This window comes from Spermophilus citellus (assembly GCF_964194105.1).
Source record: "Spermophilus citellus genome assembly, chromosome: 3".
Classification (NCBI taxonomy): domain Eukaryota; kingdom Metazoa; phylum Chordata; class Mammalia; order Rodentia; family Sciuridae; genus Spermophilus; species Spermophilus citellus.
Window position 1 is genome coordinate 130,679,540 of NC_138184.1, and position 16,817 is coordinate 130,696,356.

Consider the following 16,817-nt stretch of genomic DNA (forward strand, 5'->3'; position numbering starts at 1 on the left):
CAGCTCCGAGTCGGGGCGGGGGGCTCCTCCACCCTGCGAGGGGTCCAGGCCGGGATGGGACCTTTTTCCAGAAAGTGGATTGGACGTCGGGAGGGGCAGACGGTGGGGGGTTTCTTTCTTTCTCTTTCCCCTCCCTCCCTCCCGCGGTTGAACCAAATCAGAACTGTCACTCAGGGCCTGTGAGTCAGAAGGGATCGGATTACACGATCCCTGAAACTGATGCCGGAGCTGCACGAGCGGGAGGGAGCCGGCTGGGGCAGCGCCACCGGCGCGCTCGCACACTCGCACTCGCGCACACTCGTCGCTCCCACTCGCCGGCGCCGCTCGCCAGCCCTCCCGGAGCGCCCCGCGGCTGCCCGCGTCGCAACATGCCCGCTGCGGGCGCCACCCGCGCCCAGCCGAGCCGCTCGCGGTAGCCCGAGCCACCCGCGACCGCGCGGAGCCGGGAGCCGTTCGCTCGCGCCCCGGACGCGGGTCTATGGGAAGTTCGGGGACTTGACAGTCGCCGCCACCGCAGGTACGTCCCGCCCGAAGTTCTTTGTTTTGCGGGCCCTGCAGCCCGCTCCTGCGGCCGCGCCCCCGCCTGCGAGTCCAGAGGTGGTCCTCCAAGGGGAAACGAATAGTATGAAAATGGCTGTCAAAGGGCGCCCAGATTTAGACAGTCATCCGTAAGGCGTCGGAACAAGTCTTTCATTTGCTCCCTCCTTCTTGAAGGTCCGTTTCCCAGTGTCTGATCCCTTGGCGGTCCGGAGACGGACTGCAGAATTTAACATCCCAGAGAGGGGACGAAGTTTGCGGCTGCGGCGACTGCGCCCCTCTTCTTCACTCTCTCCCAAAAGGGTTAAAAAGAACTACGTTAGACCCCAAAGCTCCCGTGTCCTTCCTTTGCTCTGTTGCGCTCTCGGGCTCCGACGCCAGGCGCGCACCGCCACCCGGATGGGCGGAAGGAGGCGGGCGGCGAGGTGGGTAGTGCGGGGACCACAGCTGCCGGGGCTTTCTTCTGCTAGAGCTCCACTTCGAAGGGTGGGGGTGTGGTGTGAGCGGATGGAGAGAGGCGCGCCTCCGTCGGTAGAGGAAAAGTGAAAGTTGTACCATCTGTGTATGATTTGGGATTCTCTTTTATTTCTTTTCCTTTCCAGGGCCAGCACGCTCAAAAAAGAAAAAAGTAGCTGTGGCCCTTGCAGTAATCATTTAGGAGGCCTCGTTTACACAGAGCAGAGTTGGGTATGAATCACTCTGCAGGGGACAGTTACTTTCTTGAGTTGTAACGGGAAAATGGGCGGGAGGAGGTGGAGAAGGAGTAAATATTGACCCCAAAGTTGGAGAGTTTGTGAAGCGACTCTTAAGCCGATTGCCAGATGCGGACGCTCCACTCCACACCCGGCTTTTTATCCTTTTCTGAAATTTGTGCTCCTGTCCCGAGTGCACCTTTTCCAAAAGGATGCAGCCCCCCCCCCCCCCCCCCCCCCCCCCCCCCGGTGCAGGATCTCAGGCTTCCCGTGCTCGCTGTGTGGAAAGATGATTAAGGAGGTTTCCTCCGACGCTGTTCCTCCTGCCCCCCAACTTCTCATCTCCCTAGTGTAGACTGCCGGAAAGATTCTGGCCTTGGGTACAGTGCTCATGGCCCTCTGCCAGTTTATATGTACATATATTTATGTAAAACATTTTCTCCCAGCTCTTTGCCAGCTGTTCCACATTTTCCAGCTGCCACTTCAGTTTGAAATGATGGACTGTCCGCGTCTCCAAGTAAAAGAACCCTTTAGTCAGAGGTATGGAGGACCGGCCGCTGTGCAAAGACATGGGCAGTGCCATTGGCCAGGCTGGTATTATTAGTTCTAAAAAACATCTCCTGCACTCCTTTCCCTCTCTTCCCTCTTCTCCCAAATTGGTCTTTGCAGAGCACAATATATACCTAAACTGAAAATTCAAGTAATTAGGCCTTGCATTCCTAAATGTGATTTTGTACAGCATTTGGATGAGGCCATTTTTTTGGGATCTCTGAAATATGGGTCTGATGGAAATAAATTAACTTTTAAAAAAGAGTTGCTGCTTGAGTGCATTGGGCATGGCTGGTGGGGGGCCTAATGACCTCATTTCAGCCTATTTAAGGCAAGAACTATTCATCCTCCCCATGTCTCACTTTTTGTGTTGTTTGATGTCTTCGAATGTTATAGACTGAAATCTTCAAGAATTGGCCTAAAGTATTAATTTTGAGTATTTATGTAATTGCTCTGTAATTTGAATAGGTGCCTTATTGATTGATTCCTGTAATTATTTCATTTAGGTTTTAAATTAAAAATTAATAATAGTCTGACAGTTTCTTAATTACATGTGTCAAGATTATTTTGAAGGAGGAAAATGCTGTTTTAAAATAGTGAAATAACCTCAAAATCTTTTCATTTTTTCCAAAGCAGAACAGTATTTCAGTGGAGGGAATTTATTAAAGCACTGGCGATTGGTTCTAACAATGTAAACTGTGCGAAGTATCTAAAGAATTTGTTTATGTTAGGAAATATTGGTCTTAACAACCTGGTACACAAACACTTTGGCCAGTTAGATTATAGTCAACCCTAACACAAACATGAAATAACATTTAAATTAGTTGGAGTAGCATATTTATACAGAGCAGAGAGTTTATTTTACACTAAAAGCTATTTAATTAGAAACTCTCTGCCTAAGGGGAGATCCTTTCAGGGAGTATAATTTTTAAAGTCAGCCTAGGGAAGCTTTGGTTTAAGATGTGTGAATGAGTTCAATGGGAGAGGTGTCTAGTGAAATTTCACACAAGGAGAATCACTTTAAAAGGTATAGATTGCATTATTGCTAATAGGCCAGTAGGTTTGGCCCAGATGCCTACCAATTCCCCGTGCTTTTAACATGCTTGTATTCCTTGATTGAACCCTGATATACACACATTTTTATTGTATATCTAATTTGCAAAGGACCCCAGATAGAAATGAGAAAATTCAGCCCTGATGAAAAATGGCTCCGTTGAGTTATTTCATTACTTATTTAATGAAAGAATCGTTAATTTATCAACTTGATGCCCAAGCCTAAAAGTTGGACTTTTCCTTTGTTTCTTAGCCAGTGAAGTTTCCTTAATTACCTGCATGCTGTAAGGGTTTCAGACTTCCTCTGAGTTTAGCCATTTAGAGGTCCTTCCTTCTATGTAAGGTATCCTGCTTACTGAGACACCTCCCCCCTCCCCTTTTGAGGGTAGAGTTTGGGAGCTTATGAAAGGAAACAATTTAATGATCATCCTTGCATGCACTCACTTATATGGAGATAGTAATGTACTCAGAATAACCAGTCTTGGAAAAATGAATCAATGAGTCATGAAATACTCAAAAAACCTTAGTAATGGAATGTTAATGCTTTTAGACTATAGTAGATTATCTTAAAAGTCAGACTTTTCTTCTTTATGCAATTGTTGTAAATCTCCAGCTAAAGAATTCTTTGAAGGAGTTTTAAGTTGTGCTGGCATTCATATTCTAAGGTCTGTCTGATTTGTTTTGGAAGATTCAAGAAATTTTCTGCCAACTTATACCAGGAGAGGCAATTAAAATGCTGAAATGACTACAGAGGCAACAAATACATATATATTTGTTAAACAAAAGATTCCACTGTAATGATGATTTCAGGTTGTCTTCTCATTAAAGTCTGGGAGAAGCTGCTTCCTTTCACTTCATGATGTCATTTTTCTAGATGAAAATTGATCCGTTCTAGTTTCAAAGCAAATAAAGGGAGACAGAATAAACAACAACAGGGCAGGGGTACTGCTGCAAACTTTCTCAAGTACTTTCAGTGCATTTTTCATCTTTACTTTTATTTGATGGGCCTGTGAAATAGAGCTGTAGACTGGCGAAGACTTTAAATGAAATTTCACACTTTGATGATTTTTTTTAAACTTTGATATATTGACAGCAAAAGGAGCTGCAAAGCTTTTATATAACTTGAGCAGTAACGCCAAGCAGCAGTCAAACGTCTCCATGCATTTGTGTTTAACTGCAGAAGAAAAACATGTCCATGGGCAGTAGAGGTTCTTATCAACCCCCTAATCCCAGATCCCAGCAAACCTTGAGGGCATGCCTCAGATCTTGTTGAAATCACTGTGGACTCTCACAGTTTGCAGATTAAATATGCTATGTGTTCCTGGCTCCAACAACAGTTTTATGAGCTCACTAAGCTTCCTGTTTTAAGATCCTTTTCTTAAGTTTTTAGGACCTGCTAAAGGCAATGCTGTCTGGAGTAAGTGGTACTTGTTAATTCAGAGACACTTTTGATATTTCGTTCTCTCTTTAAAAATTGCCAAAATTATTATTTTTAAATCGAAAGGCTAATTAAGCTGGGAAGAGGGAGGAGAGCTGTGGAAAAGACATTGGATGTTAAGTGTGTTTGTAAGTGCATTTGATTGCAAACTTTACGCTGGTGTCTCCGTTGTTTTATGACACTTTTCCTTTGCCTGGCCCCTGAAAATTAGACTTTCCATTTGTAAATCTAAATGCACTATGTTTTAGTGCCAAATTTCTTAGCTACTCATTACCTGTGTGTGCGTGTGTGTGTGTGTTTAATGTGAAAGTGTTTTTTTGTTCTGGGTGTGTATATTTCAACCCGACAAAATGTCTCAGAAAATCTATGGCTTTCTAAAGAAGCTGAATGAAAAAGCCATTACATAGTTAATAAGGTGGCACTGGAACATTTCAGCCCCCTCCTGAAAGGCAATATTGTGCTGAGTTCCACGTCTGCGTCTGTGGTGTCTATAGCTGTATCCTCGTATATGGTGCTCTTGTGTTTTGCGTAAGAGTCATAATTAAAAAAGAAAATACTTACATCATTGTCCAGCAACATGTCATATCATTCCCAAGAGAACCGGAGCCAATTTTGTGCTTAAAGGTTATTCAATGAATGAAATCTTGAAAGCCCATTTGTCAAAGTACTGCATGGTTTCTGTTAGTTTTCAAGCCCCAAATTCATTGTCTGCCCCGGCCCAGCCATTAGTCATCAGTGTATTAGTGCTGCCTTCAGGCCATGCTGCCCAGCACTTCTTCACACCATTATAGCTTTGAAAGTGTACTCTGTCGACTTGTAGAATTACTGCTCTGATTTCCGCTTGGCTGGGTTTGAGGTAAGTCCCCTCCCTACCTTCTAGCTGACTGTAATCCTTGCTTTCTTTTAAAGCTCCTTTCCAGAGATTTAGGGGAAAACTTTCTTAAGGGCCATGTTGGCATCACACTGTGGTTTTGTTGTGGCATGCACTGTACATATAAATTGTACCTGCAGTAAATTGGATTGATTGCTGGCCTGAAACAGCTAGAGGGGCTTTTCTTTTCTTTACTTCTTTCTGGAGGAAAGGGGGCCATGAGTGTGTGTGTGTTTGGGGGCGGGGGGTGGCACAGAAGTAACATACAAGCATTTGATTGTGTACTTGTGGAATTTTTATACCACAGAATTAAATTAATTCAATAATGGGAGATAAGTGCAATTTTCAAAAAGTGATATAACTTCAGAATGCTGCATGACATTATATATGCTTATTTTCAGGTAGAAATTTTTACCTTAGCTGCTTTGACTTTTTTTTTTTTTTGAAGATTACATAAAATGCCTAACAAGACTCCAGAGTGCTTTACATTTCAAACTATCGATTTTTACAAAAAGAGACTGAAAACTCACCATTTAGATGAAAGATAAGTTTCAAATTGCAGTAATGAAGGAATGAGGCAGTTAAGCCCTGTTATTGATTTCATTTTGTGATATTTTTAAAAAGAATAATTCATTCTGAAGAAAGTTATCAGTGTGTAGAGAAACCTCATCCAGCAGCTTAAGAATGAAGCCTTAATAACTCACATCTATGGAAACCTGGAATAGAGTGACCAGATGTGTGGACCAGGCCACACCACTCGAGGACAATGTCTGCTATTTGAACTGTGGATGTTAAAATGAAATTCCATACCAGAGAGTCTCATTGGAGGGTATGTAGTTTGGTATAGGTTAGATTGGCAGTTCTGTGCTTACAAAGGGTCAGAAATAAGACAGCTGGAGAATGTTGTGTGTGAATAGGCATAGTTTATAGGATCAGTGAACCGTGGATAGTTTTTACAAATAAGTCTTCATTTAAAAAAAAATTCCTAAGTTTTTAAAAAGTGGCTTTGAAAATTATAGTCAAGATTGAAGAATCAAAAGTTTAAAAATTAGGAGAATACAGTGTGGTGAATAGTCCTTCACAAAAACTATCTTAAGTTTTCTTGGATTATCTGTAGCTGATTTTTAAAACCCAGAAGGTATTGGTCTAATATTTATGATAGTTTGAATGTCATTTACTATTCATAGAACATGCTGTCTATCCTCTTAAGCTTTATTGTAAAGACCCATGATTCTGGGAATTCAAAGTTATATAAATTCTATACAAATAATTAAACAATGTTTTCTCAAAATATGTGGAAACTTTTAATTCCTTTAAACCTCAGTGAAGTGAGAGAGGGACACATTTGATCAGTCATGGTGTTTTTGTGATATATATGGGTTTAAGGGGAATACACTTTTCATGAGCTTAACTGATCTATAGCTGATAACTGACTGCAGATCTAGGTTTCTGAGGATTGACTGTATTCATCTAACCTGCAGAAAGTGGGGATGTCATTTTGCTCCACATTATTGCTCATTCTTTAATGGTACCTGCTATGTAGGTTGCTTCCTGCAGTGTGTAAGCAAAGCACAGAGTACTGATGTTTTATAGTTTTGCAGAATTCAGAAATTGTAACATATTAAATAGAGATCTTATACTCTCCTGGAATGTTTGTTATAAAGTACTTCTGGCATCTGAGAAAGAGTAGCTCATGATCTTTTCTTTTAAATACACAAGGCAGAAGAGTAAAACCGCCTCACAAATGCCATTTGTGATTTTAACTGAAATAGCACTGATTACTTTCATGTTGAGTAGGCTTTTCAGTGGGTGAAGTTAAACATAGATTTCTTAAAAGTTTAGATGTAGTTAATTTCCCAAAACTAAATTCCCTTAATCCATAACCAGGCAATTATTTCCCTTTTTGAGTAATTCCATTTGGTTTGTCTGTTATGAATATTGCTTGTCTGTGATCAGAAGCATCAGAAATGTAGGAAAGAAAAATTGAAAACAATAGGCAGCAGATTTGGGGAGCCCTGTGTGCTACTAATGACCACTAGGACAGATAGCGGATCTTATTTGCAGTTAAGGTTTTGAGCTTTCCTGACCACAGGGAAAAACAATCCTATATAAAGGAGAAATAATTGTACATTAAAAAATACTATAGTTAAAAATTCATGAAGATTTCATTAAGAACTTATGAAGTTGGGCCTCTTTTCCTGCAGAAGAAGGAAGGCATTACAGACAGGAAGGGAAAGGAAGCCTTAGAAATCCTGAGAACTGTTGGTGTGTCACAAAGGTTATGCCTACCTAATTGATTTTAAGTTCAGAAAGATATTTTGAACACAAGGAACCGTCAACCACATTACAAACTTAGAAGAGATTTTCTCCAGTGCATGATTACATGGGAGGCACTGATGTGTTTTAAATTTCCTATGTTTTGCTCATTTGCTCAAGACTTATTTTTCACTTCCAAAATTGACAAAAAAGTTTTTAAAGTCAGAATTTGCTTGTGTTTCTCTCTTCTGTAAAAATTATCTTTCTAGATGGCTTTTTTTTTTTTTTTTGGACATGAGTTGTGTAATAGCTATAGGAAGGTATAAATATTTGATAGGAATTTTTCCTAAACATTGCTCCAAGAGCAGCATCCTGAAGTAGCAGCTGATCTATTAGTAATAAGTGTGAGAGAAGTGTCACTCTCTGTGAGAGAAGTGACACAGGGGAGGCTGTCTCAGAAATCCCTACCCAGACTGATTTCTCCTGGAATTTTACCAAAGTAAGGAGATCATTCAGCTTACCAGTATACAGAGAGATGTAAATAAATGTGATTTCTCTGAAGGAAAACCTTATTTCCCTTGGAGCAGTGGTTCCCTCACCTATACAGTCATTTCTCACTTCAAACTTCATCATTGTGCTATTAAGAGCATTGCATTGCCTATTGGAATGTCTTCTGTTTCTGATCTTTTGTGACCAGTAACTGTTCTGACCTATTCGAAACTGATCAGGTTTTCGTGAGTCAGACATTTAACTTTATCGTTTTGAATCTTTAAAAGCATTAGAAAAAAGAAGCAAAGCCAAGTTCAGGCAACTTAAAAATAAATTCCACTGCATTAGGAAAATAAATGAAGTACACTGTTCAGGAAGGATGCTCTAGCAGTTTATAACTGCACATCCACTTCATTTTAGATTAGAAAGTTGCTTCATTCAGTTCAAACATCACTTTCAAAGATGGCTTTACCAACTGATGCTTTCTTTAAAAAAAAAAAAAAAGTTTCGTTTAAACAATAGAAGAATCCTGCTTGTCTGTGGGTTGGAGGCTTCACTGCAGACCTTCTATGGGGAAAGGCTGATTTTTGCACACTTTTCCAGAATTAGGACTTTTCATGCTCTCTATTGACAACTACATAAAGCCTCTGTGGTGGTGAAGGTTGATTTGGAACCTCATGAAGGGCTTCCCTGAGAGACAATGAGGCCATGTGTCTGTGCCTTAACCATTCAGCACCTGCATCTATTTGTGGCAATTAATGAAGAAAAATGTTTGGGGGGCGGGCAGGTTAATAGTGAATTAGAATTCTTGTGAGTGAAGTACACATCCATTGGTTTCCTGAAGAGTTTTCAAGTTTTCCCAGTGTTTTATTATAGTTTTTTCTCAATCTCTCTCTCTCTCTGTCTCTCTCTCTGTCTCTCTGACACACACACACACACACACACACACACACACACACACACTACCGCACTGCAAAGTACCCATAGGATTACACCTTCCTAAATTTAGCTAGTTAAAACCTCCGTATGAATGCAACCAGGGCCCTCCCCTACGTCTGTTTGCTGAGCCAACTGTAGAGAGTTTGCAGATGCCCAGGGATATTCCCAAGGAGCAGGGTAACTAATGTGATCCAAATTGATAAGAGCTGCTTCTGTGCGCTACAGAGGGACTGCCGGGCTCTGCTGGCTCTAGACACCGCCCCCCCATCCCCTTGTCCCGCCTCCCCGCCCCCCGCCCCCCGCCCCTGCCCGCCAGTGTTTTTCCCTTTCCCGCGGCCTGGCTGCCGGACATGCATTGTCTCCCGAAAGGCAGCTTCAGGAATGTGGATCAAAGCCGGGCCTGGGAGCACCTCCTCTGCCCCCAGATACCCAGAGCTATTTCTGAGAAATTCACCATGCTCTGTTTGCCGGCGCACTGGCTGGGGCGCGCCAGGGGCCGGGAGCACTCGGCGTGGACTTCCCCGCGCTGATGTAATGATGATGGATGCGGCGACATCGCGCTCAGACGGCGCTGCGCGGGCTCGGCGCTCGCTAATGAATTGGCCGCGCCGCTGCTGCGGAGAGGGACAGCCAGAGAGGAATTAAGACGCAGGCGCGGGGGACCCCGGGCGCGGGAAAAAGTGGTTAAAGGTGTGAAAAACGTGCATTGCAACCGTCCGAGGTGACCGGACAGGAAGTGAGAGACCGTTCAAACAAAATAGAACATAACCACACAGCCCGATCAGAATAATTGGCGTGATAAAGGTCTTTGTAAAGATGAGAGTTTCGGTTTGGGGGTACCCCCTGCGTCCCCGCCTGCATCACTCAATGGCGACTCTAAAGCAGACCTCTTGAAGTGTTTTGCGTGAAAGTTTGGTTTAAAACGTAGGTCCCCCTTAAGAATTCTCGAATTTAGGAAATGTTCCCGCCCCCCACCGCTCATTTTCGAAGGGGAACCTGCTTTACAGCATCACTGGGCTGTGGCTGCAGGAAGCTTTATGTGCCTTGGAGGCTGATGTAGGTTTAGATTTATCATTTAGAAAGAAAACACCCACCTGCAGGCAGGTTAAAATAGGGTCTGGAATGAATTGTGCCCTTGGTTTTGGCTTCAGGAATTACAAAAGGTTCAGTGATAGTTAAGTAGGAAAAGTCTGGATTGTTTCCAAGAGAGAATGCTCATCCCTCATGTTTTTTTTTTTTTTCTTTAAATCTATGAAACTTAAAATTTTAGGAGTAATATACTAGGAGAACAGTTTTTATTGGTTGCAGGTTTATGTATTTTTTGTTTTAATTTTCGTGTACTCAAGTGTACTTAAGTTGGGAGACTCAAACATTAGCTACACTTTTTCCCCCCTTAAGCACAAAAAGTCAAGGGGCATGTTGCAAATCTTTCATGTAATGTTTCAATGGTGAAAGGGACTAAAGGGGAACTGTATGGAGTTGTAAGCAAGGAAACTATATCAGGCGGGAAAATATCTCCTTTCATCCACATCTGAAAAACAGTGGCATGTTTCCTTCAGAGAAAAGTCTTTGAAGTGGACCACAGCTTAATATTTTTTTTGTCTTGATACTAATGTTCTAAATAAGTTAAACTTTATTATTTAAGAAACTAGGCTTTAAGAGTAGTGCTATGGAACCCATTGTGGGTTAGGATTCCATCAGAACATTTTACTGGTCACTTCTATTCCTAATGCTTTAATGAATCAACTCAGGACTGAGTTTTCCAAAGCTTTTACTGTCCTGTGAAAAGCCACCACCTCAGCTAGAAGCAGCCACATTTTTTGGCTCATTGGTTTTCCTCCACAGTTTGATGAGGTGTGAGTTACCAAAATGTTAAGACTTTCTCTTGATAAGAGACAGAAACAAAATTATGTTTTTATCAGTAAAATAAGCTGATATAATTTATAGGGATATACAGGAAGCAGATGTCTGCTTTGGCAAGTTGCCATTTTTATAGCCCCATTTCAAGCATCAACCACACTTTTAAATAATTAGTTACTAACTAATGAGATCCAAAAATGAGTTGTCAAAATAGAAGAAGGGGGTAGACTCTTGAGTGACCAAGGGCCTAATTTTTTAAAAAATCCATTTCAAACAGGGGTAGGAATTAGTATTCTTTTAGACTATTAATTAGTGCGATTTCAGGCAGCGCCTGGAGCCTTACCTCTTCTCACATGACCCTCTCTCTAGTGATGAGTATTGGGAGGGTTTTATTGCTTTGTTAAAATGAAGTCCTTTGCCTTGGGGGAAAAGCCAGCAACTCCACAAAAACCAAGTTTGTCAAGGAACTTTGGTGACTTATCTCACTACTTACTGTTAATTAGCTTCCTCTACTAAGGAAGAAGACTTAGTTTTTCTAGAAACTCCATCTCTTAATGGGGTATTCGGGGCCACTTGCTTGTTTACATGTGCAGTTTTAACAGTAGACTATATTCAAATTCAACTAATAAAACTGTATTTGGGTTTTGGAAGAAGCAGAGATGGTTAAGTGCCTATTTATCAGTGGTTAAGAATAGAGTATTTTGATGAAGTATTCCTGTTAAAATTTTAGTTTTTACATTTGCCAATTTTAAAGGAAACACCAGCTATAGAATAAAATGTACATAACTAACTCAGTAGTGACTAAAATCAAGATACTGCAGACTCATTGAAGTCACAGAGACACCAATGAGATAGATAGTTTATTCACTAATTAAACAATCTTCCCTGTACCAGGTGCTGGGAAGACAGAAGCCTTGTCCTGGTGGGGCTTACAGCCTAGAGGGGGAGATGGACATTCTGCAAAGATTTATCTAGGTGAAAAGTTTATCATTGTGTGCTGAGATAGGTTTGTGTAAGGTGCAAATTTAGTATTCTGGATGCACTTTGTTCATGAATTTGTCTAGTTCTTGAAGGATTCCATGAGGCTCTCTTTTACCCATCTAAAGCAGAGAGCAAAATTAAATATGTTGAACAACTGTTTAAAAGCTTTAGTGAGCCTGATAATTAGTGCTTGTTAAAATACATGTTCCCAGGTGCCACCCTCCAAGACAGATGCATTGTCTTGGAATTGGATGTGGGAGTCAGAATACCTGGTAAGCACTATAGCAACACTGGTGCAAATGTTTCCTGTACCACTGTTCACAGGGTTGAGTTGTACTTGTGACATACTTTAATTTTCTTTCTTTAATTTTTTTTTTTTTTTTTTTTTTTTTTTTTGCTGAGGATTGAACCCAGGATGTTTTACCTCTGAACTACATTTTCAGCCCTGCCCCTACTTTTTAATTTTGAATTTGTGATCCTCCTGCCTCAGCCTCCTGAGTCACTGGGATTACAGGCATGTGCCACCACACCAGCCTGTCATGACATACTTTAAAGAAGATATTTAAATTAGTTTTTTGGGGAAGCATTAAAAACCAGGTAATGAATAATTCTGGGGTTGTTAGAGCTAGCAGGAACATCATAGGGTTGTCATTTAAGAATTCTTTATCTGGACTCATGGAAAAGTTTTAGAGGGTCTGTGATCCCTTGGAAATGAAATGCACACTTTTTGCATTTCAAGATATTTCTGGGAAGAAGATCCTTAACTTTTAGCATGTTCTGAAAGAGGATGTGCTTCTTCTACCCCAAAGGGGGAGGGGAAAAGACAGGATCCAGTGCTACTGTCTGATTCTGTCATTTGAAAGACGAGACAGTGGAAGCTTGGCAACAGATTGCTGGAGGTTGAGTGCTGGACAGCTCCAGAGTCACCATTTAGGTGGCCTTGGCCTTTGGACTTGGACCTGGTGGCAGCCCTGCTGTGGGGCCCTGCAGACCCTTCACTTGTCCTACCCTTTGTCAGTGCTCTTTGAAGGATGTTTCTGAATTTGGAGTGGATCTTACAATTGATATGTAAATTTAACTTAGTGCTTCTTTTTTTTTTCTTTTTATTCTACAAAAGCTGTTCTTAAATAACTTGTATGTTTTCCAATGAATGACACTGGATAATCTCAAAAAAGAAATGGAAGTTAGTGGAGGAGCCATTGCCCACAGTACCATGTGGCCTCTGGTTCTTAAGCCTTCTGGTTACTTGAAATCCAGGTCAAGGGGAATTTATTGTATGTTAAAGAATTTGCAGTTCCCTTGCATATATGAGTTAAAAGTGACTAAATATATTTCATCTGGCATTTTAACTTTTTGAGCCAGTTAAGCAGTTGCTTCTTTTATTTCAGTAATCACTGTTTTGATTGAACACTGTGGCGTCTGCTAAATGTGGAAAAATAAGCAGATGAGTAGACAGATGAAATGCCTACCATGGGTGTTGCAATCTAGATAGCTCGAAGAAAACATAAAAACATGCCAGAGAGGGGACTTTTCATCTTGTATTCTTTGTAGGTGTAGAACATTGCTGCAAAAAAGAGAACATGAACTAAATAGAGTGAAAATTGATGAATGATGAGTTAGAGCAATTACCACATGAATGAAGCTAGTGAAAGACAACTGAACTTGCCTTTAGTTTAGATTTCATATTTCCTAAATGATCCCAGTCTTTGCTTTCGGTGATCTTTTGACTTCCTCGTGGAACTGAGAGCATGCTGTTCTATTACCTTTGTTATAAAAATGTAATTCAAATGAACTGAAACACTCTCACGTTTTAAGAAGGCTTAAAGAATATGGTTTACCTGAACGATTTTGAATTAAGAAGCACATTGCAATTCAGATATCTTCATGAACAGAGGAAAGATCACTGTTTGGCTAAATCACCCTCTGATTCAGAACTTTTAGTCGAGTATGCTTATGAGAAATTGTGGGACACTCTTTGAAACATCTAATTTATAGTTTAAAAATATCTTCCCTGCTTTGGAAGTTGTCCTGATGCCCCTTCCTGTAAAGTTGACTACCTGTAGAGACTTTTGTAGACATGGCTTTAAAAGAGGAATGTGGCACTTGGGTTTCATACTGTAAACATAATTGGAGTTGGAGATATTTAGATCATGGGGAAATTTCCACATTTTGGCTATTTCCCTCTGTTCTCCTTGTGCATGCGTGGACAACATTTGACTGGATTGTTAAGACCTGAAAGCATGATCGCCTGAAAACCTGTGGAGAAGCACTGTTCAGATGTTGAATTTTTGCTAAAGTTCTCGGTTCTTCTCAGGCGACATGCGATGGGCACTTTTAAGTGAGGTCTTCTTTTCCATCATTTCTGATGGCACTGTGCCTTTTTGTAGGCGTTCCTCCTAGAAGAGAGCTGAAGTAATGAGAAGACATCATGGAGGCCCAGTCCCACAGCTCCACGAACACTGAGAAGAAGAAAGTCGAGAATTCCATCGTGAAATGCTCCACTCGAACAGATGTCAGCGAGAAAGCCGTGGCCTCCAGCACCACTTCCAATGGTGAGCAGCCACAGGGATTACCAGCGGCCAAGCCTGCAGTCATTTTTATGTTCTCTGCATTCCTTGGGAATTGAGCATTTGCACCTGGACCAGTGTTTGTTCTATGAGAGGCAAAAGAAAGCCAATGGGTGGGTTGGGTGGGGGTGTGTGGAATGGGCAGGCTTTAGTAATCTCTATTTTGGCACCCAACCTACACGTTTTCTTCCAAATTTTCTAATTTGAGATGTAAATGTGATAGGTTATTTATTATAGGAAGTTCCTGTTTTGGCATTTTGGAAATCATCTTGATTAGTCTGGCAAGAGTTCAAAATGATTTGCATTTCACGTAGAAAGTCTATATGAGTTGGAATAATTAGTTTTCTACAAAAGACACAAAAGTTGTCTTGTCAAAATTTGTGTCAGGGTCTCCCCCTAGCAAATTTTAAGTAGTCTCTACTAAAGGATTTTAAAATTTAAAAGTTGAACCTCAAGGTAGCATGAGTACCTTGAGATGGGTTTCATTTGTTGGATTAAATAAATTTAATTTACTTAATTGTTCTCAGAGATAACAGAGTCACTGTTTCTGTCTGCTGTGTTTTGTGTTTTTTAAAATTTAAGCAAAGTGTTGAGAGGCATTTCAGTTGAAGCATGGAGTACAGAAAATAAATTCCAGAGTCCTCTGTGGTAAGAACAGACTGAATAGGTTAGTGGTAACCTTTGCTTCCTTTGCAGGCTTTTCCACCCTTGTAGACTATTAAGGCCTTTGCTTTTTGTAGATTTCACAGCCATTCCTGACCTCCCTGAATTTCACTCTACTTCTCCATGTGCCCTTAGGATGAGCTGACCTGCTCTCCAAGTTCCTGGATACTGTATATCTGGGCTCACTGATTTGCATGAGCCAACCTGCTCCCTCCTTGCCTGTGGGCTTATAATTTATTTATTCCAAGAAGGATTTTACTAGGTTGAATTACAGTGTTTTTTTTTTTTTTTTTTTTTTTAATGCACAATTGGAGAGTCAGAATCTCCTCTGGAATGTAACTAACTGCAGCCCAAACCTTCGCCTCTGAGGATAGGTATTCCTGAGAAGCCTGGCTGCTGCTCTAAGTCTGTGCTTCCAATCTCATTCCTTCACCTGGTTTCATGAGTGGGTGCTTCTGGTTGTGCCAGGGAAGGGAGGGAACTGGCTGGCAAACCTGCTAACTAATGAGTCCAGTTTTGCATTGATCTTTCGGGAGATATATTTATGTCTGGGTTACAATAATAAGTTTACTTTACATATGCATATGCAAACAGATGTCTGTATTGCCCCCTTTATTTGTGGTGTTTAAATTCAGGACTGGAGCTTATTTTAATTGAGCTAGAATATTTGCATTGTTTTTCCAATGTGGTTATGAAAAGCATATTTCCCGTTTAAAAAATAGGCGATCCTATTTCTTTTTCCTGCAATTGTTAAAAATTAGGCCAATTTATTATTTCAGAAGTGGAATCAATACACACAGTATTGGTTATCTGGTAATTTTAATAGCAATTTTGTAGGGTAAGAGCTTTCTGCTTCATGAAACAGCATCTTCCGGTTGTCTTCATAGTTTGTGTAAGTATGGGTAAGCATGCATGGGTGTGGTTGAGTGAGAAAGAGTCGGGGTGAGTGAGATAATGGGGGAGCATGTGTATGTGGTATGTGTGAGCACACGTGTGTATAAGGAAGATGATGGAAGATGCTGTTGCACTGTGTGCAGCCTGCAGGAGCCACTGTCCTGCTCATGAATGCCAGCAGAGTCTTCTCAGTAATCTCTTATTAGGAAGATGCTTTGCTTCTGCTGCTTGCATACCAGACACATGCTCAGGAAATATTTTACTGCTGCTGCATTTGTCTTGAAATGCTTTTTGACCACAGGTTCCCCTCATGACACCAGTGAGGGTTATTGGCAACAGAATTAATCAGAATAGCCCCATGGCAGGCAAGAAGGTTCCAGAGAAAACTAGTCAGAGAAGGAGCAGTCATGACTTACAAAAGCCTGTCCCATAGTTTGGAATAATCACAGACCTGTTTCCTAAACCACACTCCACTGGCCTCCTGCCCTGTCAGCCTGTGCCCTTGAAGCCTGCATCTCCTCCTATAAATCCTGTCCCATTTAGGGCAAACACTCATTAGTCAAGTTTGCAGGGCACATACCTGAATGATAGTTGTCCTAGGAATCCTGGGAGCCCTGACTGTTTTTTCAGTGTTCCTGTTTCTTCTAAGAGATTGACCACTTTTCAATACTGGACAACATTGTTTCAACCAAATAAAAGAAAAATGGAAATGGTGTTTTTAAAACACTGATTTCAGCCTGACAGGAGGACTCCAGTAAAATGAGCAAACATATTTAAAAACAGAAAGAATAAATAAAATAAAGAAAAAATAAAACTTTTTCTTTGTTTGGGTGAATGCTAATAATTACAATGATTGTTTTTACAGGGTACTCTATAGTTTTCATCTGACTATTTAGAGTCTCTTTACAGTCTTGGGACTATGGAAAGGGGTGTGGATCGTTGGAACTGCACAGCCTCTTTGTTTTGCAAGCTCCCTCTCTGGCCACATATTCCCCCTCTCTCTGCCCTGGCCATCAAGACCAGTGTGT

The 16,817-nt window shown here is 41.2% G+C and overlaps 1 protein-coding gene across 2 annotated transcripts in view; it reads left to right on the forward strand.

Annotated features, from left to right (window-relative positions):
- Positions 1 to 16,817, forward strand: part of GLI3 (GLI family zinc finger 3) — a 279,826-nt gene that overhangs the window by 686 nt on the left and 262,323 nt on the right. Inside the window, exons 1-2 of one of the 2 annotated variants that reach the window (XM_081285012.1) lie at positions 23 to 517; positions 14,053 to 14,217. In XM_081285012.1, the coding sequence (XP_081141138.1) occupies positions 14,094 to 14,217 (124 nt within the window). In that variant the 5' untranslated portion in view covers positions 23 to 517; positions 14,053 to 14,093. Of the gene's footprint in view, positions 1 to 22; positions 518 to 14,052; positions 14,218 to 16,817 lie in introns of those variants that run through there. The other variant, XM_081285013.1, reaches the window with a different exon arrangement.